Source organism: Pan paniscus, chromosome 12 (genome assembly GCF_029289425.2).
Source record: "Pan paniscus chromosome 12, NHGRI_mPanPan1-v2.0_pri, whole genome shotgun sequence".
Taxonomy (NCBI): Eukaryota; Metazoa; Chordata; class Mammalia; order Primates; family Hominidae; genus Pan; species Pan paniscus.
The window spans coordinates 82,841,056-82,856,092 of record NC_073261.2 but is presented as its reverse complement, the minus strand read 5'-3'; the positions used below and the strand labels follow the sequence as shown (position 1 = coordinate 82,856,092).

General features: G+C 39.0%; 1 protein-coding gene across 4 annotated transcripts in view; it reads right to left on the bottom strand.

The window, feature by feature from the left end:
* Nucleotides 1–15,037, bottom strand: part of THADA (THADA armadillo repeat containing) — a 362,591-nt gene that overhangs the window by 331,819 nt on the left and 15,735 nt on the right. For all 4 annotated transcript variants that reach the window (XM_003809126.5, XM_055108026.3, XM_003809127.7 and 1 more), the window contains 7 exons: nucleotides 13,118–13,212; nucleotides 11,616–11,836; nucleotides 8,914–9,605; nucleotides 7,393–7,571; nucleotides 6,286–6,441; nucleotides 4,961–5,083; nucleotides 944–1,067 (listed from right to left, as the gene is read on the bottom strand). In XM_003809126.5, coding sequence (XP_003809174.3) covers nucleotides 944–1,067; nucleotides 4,961–5,083; nucleotides 6,286–6,441; nucleotides 7,393–7,571; nucleotides 8,914–9,605; nucleotides 11,616–11,836; nucleotides 13,118–13,212 — 1,590 coding nt within the window. The remainder of the gene's footprint in view (nucleotides 1–943; nucleotides 1,068–4,960; nucleotides 5,084–6,285; nucleotides 6,442–7,392; nucleotides 7,572–8,913; nucleotides 9,606–11,615; nucleotides 11,837–13,117; nucleotides 13,213–15,037) is intronic.

Genomic DNA, 15,037 nt, shown 5'->3' with positions numbered 1-15,037 from the left:
CCCACATTCTAACACATATACACACATATACAGGGAAAAAAGAATCATTTCAGCAGGACACGGTGGCTCACGCCTGTAATCTCACCACTTTGGGAGGCCGAGGCGGGCAGATCACGAGGTCAGGAGATCGAGACCATCCTGACTTAACATGGTGAAACCCCATCTCTACTAAAAATACAAAAAATTAGCCAGGCGTAGTGGCATGCGCCTGAAGTCCCAGCTACTCGGGAGGCCGAGGCAGGAGAATCGCCTGAACCCAGCAGGCGGAGGTTGCAGTGAGCCGAGATCACGCCACCACACTCCAGCCTGGGCAACAGAGCTAGACTCTGTCTCAAAATAAAAAAAAAGGAATCATTTCTTGTCAAAAAGGAAAAAACGAAACAAAAAAAAAAGATTCAAAGAGGGAACTGAAATTTGACCCTCTTGAGAACCACACAGAAGGAAAAACAAAGGGTATCATTAAATCAGAATACTTGGAAATTACATCCTCATATTGTCTTTCCGAAACCAGATTGAGGCACATGAAACAGACAGCATGTAAAGGAAACCACATTTTAACCACAGAGACTCACTGAGAAATATTAAATATAATAGAAGCTATTATTAGTTCAAATTTTAAAACTTAAAGAACAGATTGGATACTATCTTAAAACAGCAACAAACAAATTAGGGAGGTAATAGCTGGAACTCTTTCCATAATAAGCATAATCCATGAAAATTATACTGTGGGGTTGGCAAATAATGATCAATGAAAAGGGAGATAGTTTCTTCCTCTTCTGTCCTTTACTAGCAAATTTCATTATGTACAAGCAAGAATTATAAGGTAAGAATAAAACCTCAAAGAAAGGCAACAAAACTGAAACTTCAAATAAAGCAAAATGTAGAATAAGTATGTTTTGAAAGAAAACAAAAATTATTTCCCCTAACATTATTAAACACTTACCTTCTGGGACATGAAAAACTTCAGCTATTGAACCTAAAATGGTTAAAGCTGAAAATCTAGTCGAGTAGGAAGATCCAGGAAACAATGCTTCAAAAAGACTGTTACAAATGGATGACATGAAATTCTTAAAAAAAAAAAAAAAAATTACAGTAAGTATAATTACGTCACAATAGGTTATATTCAGAGTATTAAACACCCTTTAAGAGTGGGTGTTTTTGTTTTCAATTTAAAAATAAAACATTTCAAAAAATGATACTGGTTGTTCACTTTGCCTAATAATTCAGGTTAGCACCCTTGACCATAAGCTATATTATGACTTTAATAAACCCTATATTTGCAGAGTCAACAAGAAGTACAATTTCTATTGTAGCCCAGACAGATACGTACACTTTTTTTTTTTTTTTAAGACAGAGTCTCGCTGGGTTCAACAGCCCTAGTCTTAACTGACTCTACCAAAGATCCCTGCATTCATTTCTCAGGTGAAGGACATGCAACCCTGGGGATTTATCCACTAGGTCCCGCAAGCCCTAAGAGTTTATTAGGTTATTAATTCTATTAGGTTTCAAAGAAATAGGGCCATTACTGAAAAATATCCTAGTTAAGCTACTTTTAATTATAAGTAAAACAGGATTCACATTAAAACACAACAAGGGCCAGGCGTGGTGGCTCATGCCTGTAATCCCAGCACTTTGGGAGGCCGAGGTGGGCAGATCACCTGAGGTCAGGAGTTCGAGACCAGCATGTCCAACGTGAAACCCTGTCTCTACTAAAAATACAAAAATTAGCCAGGTGTGGTGGCAGAGGCCTGTAGTCCCAGCTACTGGGGAGGCTGAGGCAGGAGAATTGCTTGAACCCAGGAGGCAGAGGTTGCAGTGAGCCAAGATCACTCCACTGCAGTCTGGCCTGGGCGAAAGAGCGAAACTCCCTCTGAAAAAAACAAGATCATCCACTAAGAAGTATCATTCAACCCGTATTGTCATTTATATGGTTTAATATAGTTCTTGTTTCCTGCAATCAGACTGTAGCCACAATATATGCAGGGACCACATTTCTATGGTTGGATCCCTAGTGCTGAGCACACTATCCTACATACATAGTAATGCTCAGTATATGCTCTAATCACTTTTAATGGTTCCCAGTGAAGCTTCCAAATCCCTTGGCCTATCACTGAAAGCTATCCATTTTCAACTTGATTCTTTGGATTCACTTCCCATTACTCAAGTCCTCCATTCCCCAAGGTACTTTATGTCATTCACATCAGTGAATTCACCATTCCCTGAGTTCTCCCTGTACTTTCTTTTTTTTTTTTTTTTTTTTTTTTGAGACGGAGTCTCGCTCTGTCGCCCAGGCTGGAGTGCAGTGGCGCGATCTCAGCTCACTGCAAGCTCCGCCTCCCGGGTTCACGCCATTCTCCTGCCTCAGCCTCCCCAGTAGCTGGGACTACAGGCGCCCGCTACCACGCCCGGCTAATTTTTTGTATTTTTAGTAGAGACGGGGTTTCACCATGTTAGCCAGGATGGTCTCGATCTCCTGACCTCGTGATCCGCCCGCCTCGGCCTCCCAAAGTGCTGGGATTACAGGCGTGAGCCACCGCGCCCGGCCTCTCCCTGTACTTTCATATCTCCAAGCCTTCATTAAGCTACTACTGGGGGTGGGGGGGAGAAAATACTGAGATTTTGGAGTCAAGAGCAGGTCTGGATTGGAGTTCTGACTCTCTACCACTTACTAGCTGAGGAACCTTACACAGGTTATTGAACTTCACTGAGCTTCAGCTTTCTCACTTGTTAAGTGGGGATAAGAATGTTATCTCACAGTCTTTTTATTAAAGGTTAAATGAGAACATGGACATCTAATATTTTATAAATTTAAAAGTACTCTAGTTACTAATATCAGTTATTTAGGTATAAAATAATCTCCACTAGCCTAGAAGATGTCTTTTTCAACTAATAGCCTCCTCTTCTCCCCCAGCACTTAGTCTATTGATTGTGAGCCTACCACACCCTGAGCATGGCACCCACTCTTATGATGGTGTGACGATTATAACAATATAGTGCCAAGGTCACAACCTCTAAAAGCCACAGGTGTACCAGTAGGGAAAAAGTACCACAACCATGAGACTGACTCAGATTAAGACTCAAAGGACTAGTTTTCAAAACATGCATACCTATAACACAGACCAAGAAACCATGCATACATGAAAATTCACAATCTCAATCCAAAAAACAGCTTTTGTGTTTCCAAGTACCTGAGTTTTCACAAATGTCATTTTACCCCTTGCAAAAAGAAAGCAAACGAGATATGCATTGTTAAATCTACCAATGATCTAAGAGAAACTACAAAATAACTAGGCTGGGCATAATATCCACAATGATCCATAATAATGTTTAGAATAGGTAGTATGTCATGCCTGTAATCCCACCACTTTGGGAGGTGGAGGTGGGGGAATCATTTGAGGCCAGGATTTTGAAACCAGCCTGGGTAACACAGCAAGAACCTACATCTACAAAGAATTAATTAATTTAAAAAAAATTTTTTTAACTACACACACACTGGGAGCTTCAATATATATTCTAGTCACTTTTTAAAATTTTATTTAATAATTTTTTTGAAGCAGGGTCTCGCTGCTCTGTTGCTCAGGATGGAGTGCAGTGGTACAATTAAGGCTCACCACAGCCCTCACCTCCTAGACTCCAGCAACCTTCAACCCTAAGCCTCCAGAGTATCTGGGAACACAGGTGCACACCACCACGCCCGTCTCAGGGTTGGCTTTTTCTTTTAATAGAGATGGGGTCTTGCTATGTTGCCCAGGCTAGTCTTGAAGTCCTGGACTCAAGTGATCCTCCTGCCTCAACCTCCCAAAGTGCTGAGATTATAGGCATGAGCCACCACTAGTCGCTTTTAATGACTCCCAGCAAGGCTTTGTAGAGAGATATATAGTTTACATCACTTCTCGGCCTTTTAGCTAAGATCAACTGGAGAGATATATAGTCTACAAAGAGCTTTTTCATTTAATCCTCAAATCAATCTTTTGAGAAAGGTTACTAATTCTGCTTATAGTTGACGAGACTCAAGTCAGCCAACTAATAAGTGGCAGAATCAGGAGTAAACCTATGTCTTTAAAGTTCAGGTTGTGACTTCCCAATCTTCGTCATTGAGATTTTAAAAGGTCGAAGCTAATTTTACCCTTTGTATACAAATACTCTTTGTTTGAAGGCTTTTTATCTTTTAAATACAAAATTAAAAACCAAGGGCATCCATAATAATGTTTAGAGTAAGTAGTGAGCATGTCATAGTTCAAACGTATCATTAATCTATCAATCTACCTCTTTCTTAAAATAAATAGGTAAGCTCTGTCTTCTGTCTGGGCCTGAGGAGAAAAAAAAGGGTCTGCTTCTCAAAGGCTAGATTTGGGGGAAGAACAGTGAAAAGCTCAATCTGTTCTGCTGAAAAGAAATTCAAGATTGTCAAGCTAAGCCCTGGCCCAGACTGGAGCAGCTGCTGCGCCCAGGTTTCCATCCATTTGATTAACACAGTGCCCTAAAATCCAGCCCTACTCTTCAAGCTCACTCCAATGTGACACAGACAGCAAGCTCCCTCCACAGCTGGACCATGGGCCAAGAGTCATTAATATCAAGCCTCTGTAAGTCATCTCAAACTAAAGAGAAAACAGGCCCAGCAACAGCAGTCTTCTGCCCTGGAGAGGGACAGAGTTCAGTACTGTCAATTACCCTTCTGTTAAAAGTACTAAATTCATCTGGCCCACATAAGCTGAAAGTGATTGAGGTTAGCCCACTAACGTCATTCTGTAACAGTCCTCCGGTACAGCATTGGTTCCATAACCCAGGCTACATCAAGTAGAGTACCAAAGCACCAGAAATAGGTAATACTCAGCTTGAAGGAAAAAAAACACAGAAACACAATTTACCAAGAGACTTCCATTTATTTCCCTTTAATGCTTATTCATAATACTTTTTAATTTAAAAAAAAAACTCTCATGTTTAGAAATATATCACCTACCTTATACTGCTGTAAAGAAACAGAAGGGTGCTGTTTGGTTAACTCATTCTCTGGTTCACGTTTGGATTTACTCTGCTCCAATTTATAAAGTACCTGAGAACTTTCCTGTATCCTACAAAACAACTTTTGAAACAAAGGAAATGAAGCAGAGGTGAGCCACACATTAAATTTAAATGTCAGCCTGAGAGGCAAATTCTTTAGAATAAAACTTCAGGCAAGGAGAGTACAGATTTTTAAGCTCTTAATATTTTATAATGTTTCTTTTTGACAGAAAATAATTTTTATACCAAAAACAAAGTATTATTGCAAAGCAGAATACTGTCATTAAACCGCAATTCTATTTCCTTTAAGTTGGCACAAACCTGAAGATGATTTAGTCATTCCCTACTTTACCAATTCTTCACCCCATAAATGTGTTGTGCAATTAATTCAAGTTAGATTATTTGATAATGATCATTTTTTGAGGTGCTTAAACTATAAAAATGCTGTTACCAAGTTTTCTTAAAACTACCTTAACTCCAGCATTAGATTTTTTCTTTACAAAAAAGAGCCCAAGGTTGATTTACTACACCAAAATGAAAGGCCTTTTGGCCATGTGTGGTGGCTCATGCCTGTAACCACAACACTTTGGGAGGCTGAGGTGGCAGGACCACTAGAGTCCAGGAGTTTAAGACCAGCCTGGGCAACAGAGCAAGACACTATCTCTAAAAAAAAATTAAATATTAGTCAGGCATGGTGGTGTGCCCCTGTCATCCCAGCTACTTCAGAGGCTGGGGAGGAAGAATCACTTGAGCCTGGGAGGTTGAGGGTACAGTGAGCTATGATCACACCACTGCACTCCAGCCTGGCTGACAGAGCAAGACTATTTTTTTTTTTTTTTTTTTTTTGGAGACCGAGTCTCACTCTGTTGCCCAGGCTGGAGTGCAGTGGTACAATCTCGGCTCACTGCAACCTCCGCTCCTAGGTTCAAGCAATTCTCCTGCTTCAGCCTCCCAAGTAGCTAGGACTACAGGCACACACTGCCACAACCGGCTAATTTTTTTGTATTTTAGTAGAGATGGGGTTTGACTGTGTTGCCCAGGCTGATTCTGAACTCCTGAAAAAAGATGGTGGGGGGAGGGGTGTGTGCTTTTCACTCTGGATTTTAATCCCAAATGTAAGCTTTACGGAATGAGAGAACAGGTCACAGAAGGGCCGTCATGAACAGATGTGGTAGCCCAATTCCATGACCATTCCCACACGCTCCCAAAATCTGGGCTCTTTTTAAAAACAATTTCCCAAACAAAGTTCACCACTTCCCTATGCCTTCTGATGGGAAATTCTACCTTTTTAAGAAGAGAACAGATCTGTTGCCGCACTCCTGGAGACTGGCTGTTAAGATTGTATGTAATAAAGAACTGAATCCACTGCATTTCTTCCATGGAAACAATTTCTGTGCTCCGATTACTTTCACAAAGCAAGCCTAATGTATCTATCCTTACCTAAAAAACATCAAGCAATAAAATGTTAATTTTCCAAGAAATAAGCAAAGCCTAAATCACTTGAATTGTTTACTTACATAGGCTACAAAAGGAAAAAAGTAAACTTCAGTTCACCAATAGGTACCTCAGAAAGGTTTCCTAATCTCAAAGATCCTAGGGTTATTTCCTATACAATTCTTTTATTAAACATGTAAATTGGGGATTTATAAAATGCAACAATCTTAAAGATTTTTATTCCGTGGTAATGCTCAGCTTCATTCCTTTTTCTTTTTTTCCAGTGACCCCTTTTACCCCATCACCTCACTCTTAAATTACTGCCAGACACTTCTAACTGGTTTCCTGGTTTCTTTCTGCTCCCACTCTGGAAACTCACGTTTCCACTAATGTAACTCCTTGCTGAAAAGAGAGTAGCTTTGGTTTAGCTTAGTAAAACCAGCTGGTGCCTGGGAACCAACTAAGCCTTTAGCCTAGCATTAGGCCTTTCCAAAAAATGTCCAAAACACTCCACCCCTGATAAGCAATGTTCTTAATCATCCTCCAGACCTTGCTCATTTGGGTCCCTCCATTTTGTATGCTGCTCCAAGGCTTCCTCTTTTCTAATCATATCTATCACTTTCCTAATCAAGCACCACCTGCTCTGATCAGTCTCTTCTGAGCCTTCCAAGCGAGTCCTTATGTATTTAAGGGCACATGATGGCATGCTTGTATCTGTATTGTCAGTTCTAAGAGCTTCCAGTTGTTTTAGGTAAGTTTTCTTACATCCTCAACTAAACTTTCAGTAGCTTGAAGAAAGGGCCTACTGAAAGTTTAGTTGGGAGACTAGGGTTTCTACTCATTCTCTTTATGAACTCCCTAAAACAGTGCAGGATACAATGTAGGGGCCTCTATATTGAACTGCTACATGAAAGGGATCTACTGCATGTACAAATCCAGGTAATTTTCTTTACTTACTTGGCAATGCTGATGAATTAAGCCTTGCTTTATTCTTGCATCAGACACGAGGTTCTCCCAGGTATCAGTTGCAGACTGAAGATGTCCATGAGCTCTAGCTATTCGCAGACATGCCATCAAAGCTCCCAGAGCCCCCCTGCTATTACAAGACCCTAAGGATGGGAAAGATTGCTCTTGTCCTGAAAGCACAATAACAAAGACCATTACTGTATTATGCAATGACTACTATAATTATCAGCTGCTAATTTTCATGTTTCCAATTAACATTTTATTTCAATAAATAAAAATCACATTTTAAACTCATTTCTAACACAAATTAAAGTTCCTATTCTAAAATAATCATTATTTAATATGATTTGCCCTTTTGTCAATCATTTCAAGTAAGCATAATTCTCTTATCGTTAACATAAACAAATCATTATTTACCTGCTAACATTTTTGCTTTTTCCCTAACACCTAGAAAGGGAATCAGGAAGCAAATCAGGAAATAAAATCAGGTGGAGAAATAAGCACATAGTGGCTACAGACTATTACTTCTCTAAAAGTAAACACTGAACCTCTCTGCATATTTTAGAGTGGCTGTTTCTCACTAGTAAAGATTAAAAAAGGAACACAAAGAGCCTGCTGGTTTCAGAGGCTAGGACGTCAGCCATTACCAAGAAGACAGGGCAGCTTGATATAAAAATAAAGACAACCTTACTTCAGAACAGATTCTTGAATCCTGAATTTCAGATGGCTTTTCAAAAACTCAAGAACAATTGTTGTCAAAAATTACAAATAATGGCTTATTTTTGCATACAGGAATCAAATTTTCCTGCTACCTCATGGTTACTCTTTGAAGTACTGAAAGTTTTTAACAATTTTAGTTGAAAATATTTCTTAAAATTATGCTGTACGATACTACATTCTTGCTTTGTTAAACAGAATGTAATAATTTTAAGATTTATATGATGTGTCATGATCATCACTTTACACATCCTGAATTATGCTTGAATGCAGTGATTCCTGTAGGGTTTGTGAGTTTCAATGGGATGTTTACCCCTATTCTAAATAACTATAGATGGCTATTTCTTGAGATCATGCCTCTGAATTTTGTCACTTCCCCAGAGAAAAAAACTTGCTACTGTCAAGTTACCTGTCTTTAACCTTGCCTAACACAATTTTTAATTATTGTCTCAATGACTTGAATAAGCACAGTATATAAGACACACAAACTTTTATTTCAGTGATACAACAAAATAAATTCAGAACTTGAAAAAATGAATTAAAACCTTGTAATACAGGAGAGTTTATCATTTTAAGTGGAATTATTCTTTAGCTTGTAGAAATGACTTCAGCCAAAAAACTCCATTCAGCTATATATAGGAACATTCGTTTCAAACTGAAACATCTATCATTAATCTCTTCCTTTACTATTTATAGAAGTGATATTTAAATTTGAATATGATTAGTATCTGCATAGCTACCTACATTTAAGCATCATAATTAGAAACTACTAAAACAAAAATGCATTTTTCTTACCAGTTTTAGCATCAATAGAAGTCTGAAGAATCTTTACCATGTACTGTAAGCTTTCAGGGCTGTAACTTAATAATTTTGGCAAGTAATAATCAATCACGTAAGATTTTTGATCCAAGTTTCCTTCACACAATATAAAAAGGAGAGGAGAAACCCAAGTCTCATGCCACTGGTCAATCCAAGAACTCTCAGCAGTCTGGGATTTCAAATGACTCTTATGATTTCTAAACATGGTTTCCAAGAGGTCACTTGCATAAGGTACCAATGACTGGTCTCCCATCACCTCTAAGATTTGAGATGGAATAGTTTTATCTATAGCCAAAATATGTTCAACTCCTATGCACTCTACCAAACAACCAAGGCACGTGTACTTTCCTTTAATATGCCATTCCAATCGTAGAAGACTCTCAGTCAATTCCACAAAGAAAGGATCAGGGACGAAATCTGCACCTTCCACAGTGAGCCGGTGCATTTGGAGAAGGTTTTTGAACATGATTTTGGTTTGGTGTCTCAGAGCATCCAATGGATGTTCCCAATGGGTATAGACATATTCCAAAAGTCTCCCAACTATACTTGAATTCCCATTCAGGCTGTCCGTTAGGCTCGGGGAACTTGATTCAAGGACTTGTATGGCTGAATTAGTCCAGGATGCTAAGATTCTAGACAGAAACATTTCCAGCGTTGGCTCTTTAATCCTGAAGAAAAATGAGCCATGAGCCATTATTGTAAACTGATTAGTAAAAGAAATTTCATTTTATAACAATTTAGACTTTAAAAATATTAAATACAAAGAATGAGCACAAATTTCAATTATTAAATTTACAAGAACAAAAAACTACAAGTAAAGCCAAAACAGATATCAAATTTGTATATGAATCTTTTTACCTTGTAAAAAATAATCCAGAAAGGAGTTCAAGATCAGCCTAGGCAATATAGTGAAACCCCATCTCTATAAAAAATTTAAAAATTTAGCTGGCTGTGGTGACACACACCTGCAGTCCCAGCTACTTGGGAAGCTGAGGTGGGAGGATTGCTTGAGCTCAGGAGTAAGACTGCAATGAGCTGTGCTCATGCCACTACACTCCAGCCCGGGTGACAAAGCGAGACTTTGTCTCAAAAATAATAATAGTCCAGGAAGGGACATAGGGAAATTTGGGAGATGATGGAAATATTCACTATCTTGACTGTGATGTTTACACAAGTTATTTATTTATTTGTTTATTTGAGACAGGGTCTTGCTGTCACCCAGGCTGGAGTGCAGTGGTGCGATCTCGGCTCACTGCAACCCCTGCCTCCCAGGTTCAAGCGATTCTCCTGCCTCAGCCTCCTCAGTAGCTGGGATTACAGGCGCATGCCACCATACCTGGCTAATTTTTTGTATTTTTAGTAGAGACAGGGTTTCACCATGTTGACCAGGCTGGTCTTGAACTCCTGACCTCAAGTGATCCACCTGCCTGAGATCTGCAAGCTTGGGATTACAGGCTTGAGCCACCATGCCCGGCCTACACATGTAATTTAAAAGATAAGGAAAGCCAAGTGTTGGAGATGGTTGGGGGAATGGGGCTTCTCTGTGATAAAAATATTCTAAAGCTGTTTGAATTAACTTTTAAGATGTTAAAACTTCATTTCAGAAATGTTGATGGTTTATCAGACTTGTGAGGATCACTTTAGATTACCTATGTTAAAGTGCTTCATAAATTCTAAAGCACTATACATGTAGAAACTTTTATAGTTTTAAAAAATGATGCTAAAAACAAATTTTAGGAAAAAAATTTTTAAAGAAAAAATATAGCAAAGAGAATATTAAAAATTAATTTTAGAAATGCTGGTGGTTGTACAACTCTGTGAATAAACTAATAAACTGAATTGTACACTTCAAATTTATGAATTGCATAATATAGCTCAAATATGTAAAAAATTATTTTAGTTTTCCTCCTTTATTCATATGTTCAGTATTATCAAGCTGTATATATATTTCGACATTTCATATACATGATCACTTTCAGCCATTATGGCAAAAACACCACAAAAATACAAAATACAGCCCCATGAAGTCAGAAGACCTTCTAAGATTGCTGTTTCAGGTTCTTATTAGCAATATGGTCTCAGGTAAGCATTTACTTTTCTAAGCCTCCCTTTGCCCATTCAACAAATTAGATTTCTTATCCTATATAGTAGCCATTTGAGGATCACATTAGATTACCTATGTTGAAGTTCTTTATAAATTCTAAAATACTATACATATAAAAATTTTTATAGTTTTTAAAAACGATAACATTGAAAATGTTAAAAATTAATTTTAGAAATGTTCTTTACAGGCTAACCTGCAGCAATAATTTTATTTATTTATTTTTTTGAGACAGGATCTCACTGTGTCGCCCAGGCTTGAGTGCAGTGGCACAATCATATCTCACTGCATCCTCGGCCTCCTGGGCTCAAGCAATGTTCTCACCTCAGCCTCCCACACAGCTGAGACTACAGGCGCATGCCACCACACCCAGCTAAGTTTTAAAAGTTTTGTACAGACATGGTCTCACTATGTCACCAAGGCTGGTTTTGAACTCCTGGCCTCAAGTGATCCTCTTGCCTCAGCCTACTGGGAGGGTAGCTGGGATTAGAGGCACAAGCCACTCCAGCTTTTTGACTGCATCTTCTAAATGTCTTACAAGTGAAACAAAATATGAGACGATAGCATCAAAACTCACTGTGAACTCAAGGTGAACAAAACATGTGCAGTATCCAAGAGCAGGGCCTCCCCACTCCGACCCATGCTCCCGTTCTGCCAGTCCAACATGGCAAGTGTCCCCTGACAGAGGAATAAGACAGCTGACTGAGAGATGTCACCACAACAGAGGCTCCTGCAGCTGCTCATAAACCACTCGGGGACACTGGTGCAGTCCACTGAATGAAGCAGCACACTGCTAATCTGGAAAAATATAGCAGAGCTAATACACATAAAGCTTTTAAAACTTTTCAGAGATATTTCAAAATACAAACCCAAACATCTCTTTCCCCTGAAAACTCCTAGGAAAAATGACTAAATCCAAAGATAAAATACCCACAAATGTCATGATTATTGTATTAGTATTAAAGGAAAAAAATTACATAAAGTACGAGAATGATTTTGCTGGTTGGAATGTATTGGCAGAGCACAACACATCGCCACCTGCAGGTGGATAAGCTTAACAACCGCTTTTTTTTTGGTATGTATGTTTTTTTTTAAACAAATGCTTTTAGAGGTGATTTGAGAAATAAACATCTTCGACTTATCCAAAGATAATTACTTTGTGTGATCTCATAAAATAATGCACACATATTTTTCTAAGGTCAGGTAAAAAGATAAAATAAGTTTCCATACAATATAGCAAGCAAAAAAAGAAATCTACTAGTAAAAAATACAAGGATTGTGGCCTAACTTATCAAATTATACTTTCTGTAAGAAGCAAATTTACTGAACAATTGACTCTATCTAGCACGCTTCCTGTCTAAAGCACATGATTTGGGTTATTCTCAATAAAGAACACATTTATCAGAAAAGTTATTACTCTGTATATATCTATACATTAATATGCATAATTTTAACATTAAAAATACCTTTTAAGATACTAATGAGAGATGACACTGAACAAACAGCACTAAAAAGAAACTAAAAGAATGTACATCAAAAATGTTTATAGTGATTACCTTTGTGAGATGGACTTACAGGTGACTGTTATTGTCTTTTTGTTATTGTTGCTTTATCTGAATTTTTGGAATTGTCTCTTATTATAAGAGAAAAAGGTCATCAGAAGGAACCAGACAATGCAAAAAAAATTATTTTAATTCACTTCTTTAAAAATATTTTTAATTTTTTTTTTTTTTTAAGAGACAAGGTCTCACTCTGTTGCCCAGACTGGTGCAATCTTATCTCACTGCAGCCTTAAACTCCTAGGCTCAAGCGATCCTCCTACCTCAACCTCTCAAAGAGCTGGGACTACAGCTGTGCACCACCATACCCAGCAAATTTTCTTTTTTTTTTTTTTGTAGAGACAAGGTCTAGCTAAACTCCCCAGGCTAATCTCAAACTCCTGGCCTCAAGTGACCCTCCTGCCCTGGCCTCCCAAAGTGTTGGGATTATAAGTGTGAGCCACTGCACCAAGCCAAAAATATTTTTTAAACATACCCTAACTCTCAATAAAGTACAATTCTAAAAAGGAGATGCACTTACCAAATGAGGAATCTTTTCAGACGGGTGAAACATAGCCTTAATAAAAAGAATAATAGCTAATCCAGATGTGCTCTGTACAGTCTGTAATAGATCATCTATTTGGCAAGAAAGGAGAGAAGCTTGTGTTAAATAATGAATATTCTGGTAGAGTGGAAAGAGCAGATGCTGAGCAGCCAGATAGGCCTGGGTACAATTTCTAGTCTGACCACTTCCTGGGTGAATAGGTCTTACCTAAGTTATTTAACATCCCACAGACTCTCTTTTCTCTTCGGTAAAATGGGATAACTCTTAACTGAGGCAGTGTCAGGTTTAGATGAATAATGAACATAAATGCTTTTTAGAAGGAGTCTCACTCTGTCGCCAGGCTGGAGTGTAGTAGCGTGACCTCAGCTCACTGCAACCTCTACCTCCTGGGTTTAGGCGATTCTCCTGCCTCAGCCTCCCAAGTAGCTGGGACTACAGGCGCGTGCCACCACACCCAGCTAATTTTTGTATCTTTAGTAGAGATGGGGTTTCACCACGTTGGCCATGATGGTCTCGATCTCTTGACCTTGTGATCCGCCTGTCTCGGCCTCCCAAAGTGTTGGGATTACAGGCATGAGCCACTGTGCCTGGCTGAATATAAAGGCTTTTAAGCCCAGCATATAGATACTCAATAAACGTGATTCCTTCCTCTCTCCTCTAACATACACTTTCTTCCTCGCCAACTATTGCTTCCCAGAACACCTAATAGCAACACCACCTGTCCCCTCCCCTCCACCAATGCCTCTGTATCCCAATCACCATATACACAGACTTTTTCAAAAAGAGATTTCAGGGCTTGTATAAAGAATGTACATATATACATAGACTTTTTCAAAGAGAGATTTCAGAGCTTGTTTAAAGAATGTATGTATATACATAGACTTTTTCAAAAAGAGATTTCAGGGCTTGTATAAAGAATGTAGGTAAGTGCTAATTACAAACTTTGCTAGCACTGACACTGTACCCATAGCAACCAAACAGTTTTGACTTGGTATCTTCTTTTTGTTTTATCTCTATTAGCCTCTAATACCATGGTGAGTTGTTCAACCTGGGGAAAGAAGTAACACTTCTTTATGACATCATAAACTAGGTACTAAATATCCACTCTGCCCTTCATCACTGATAACAAAACTGTGACTTTGATTGGGGAAGCCACATGCCCAGCCAAAAGCAGGATACTTGCTTCTTCAATCTTCTTTGCAACTAAAGGTAGGCATATAAGAGGGTTCAGGCCAGTTGGATGTAAGCCAGTCACTTGAGTATCCTGATTAAAAGTAAAGATGCAACTGGCCTTCCTTCTCCCTGCCTTGAATAAAGACACATCTGGAGCTACAGCAGTCATATGGCAACCACGAGGCAACAAACGTGGGTGAAAACCAACCTGCTGAAGATGGCACAGCAGAAAAGCAGAAAATGTGTGGGTCGTACACTGCCTATACCAGTTCTGGATGACCTGCCTCTGAACTTGTTATGTGGGAAAGGAGGTTTGGTTTTCAGTTACTTGCAGCTAAACACTTTACTGATTATGAAGCTTTAAAATGCTGGAAAAGAATAGTACTGATTAGGTGCCATCAACTTTTCGGAAAAAAAGCTACTTCTTTTTTTTTTTTTTTTTGAGACGGAGGCTTGCTCTGTTGCCAGGCTGGAGTGCAGTGGCATGATCTTGGCTCACTGCAACCTCTGTCTCCCGGGTTCAACTGATTCCCCTGCCTCAGCGTCCCGAGTAGCTGGAACTACAGGTGCACGCCACCACGCCCAGCTAATGTTTTTTTTTTGTATTTTGGTTTTTTAGTATTTTAGACGGGATTTCATCATGTTGGCCAGAATGGTCTCAATCTCCTGACCTTGTGATCCACCCGCCTTGGCCTCCCAAAGTGCTGGGATTACAGGCATGAG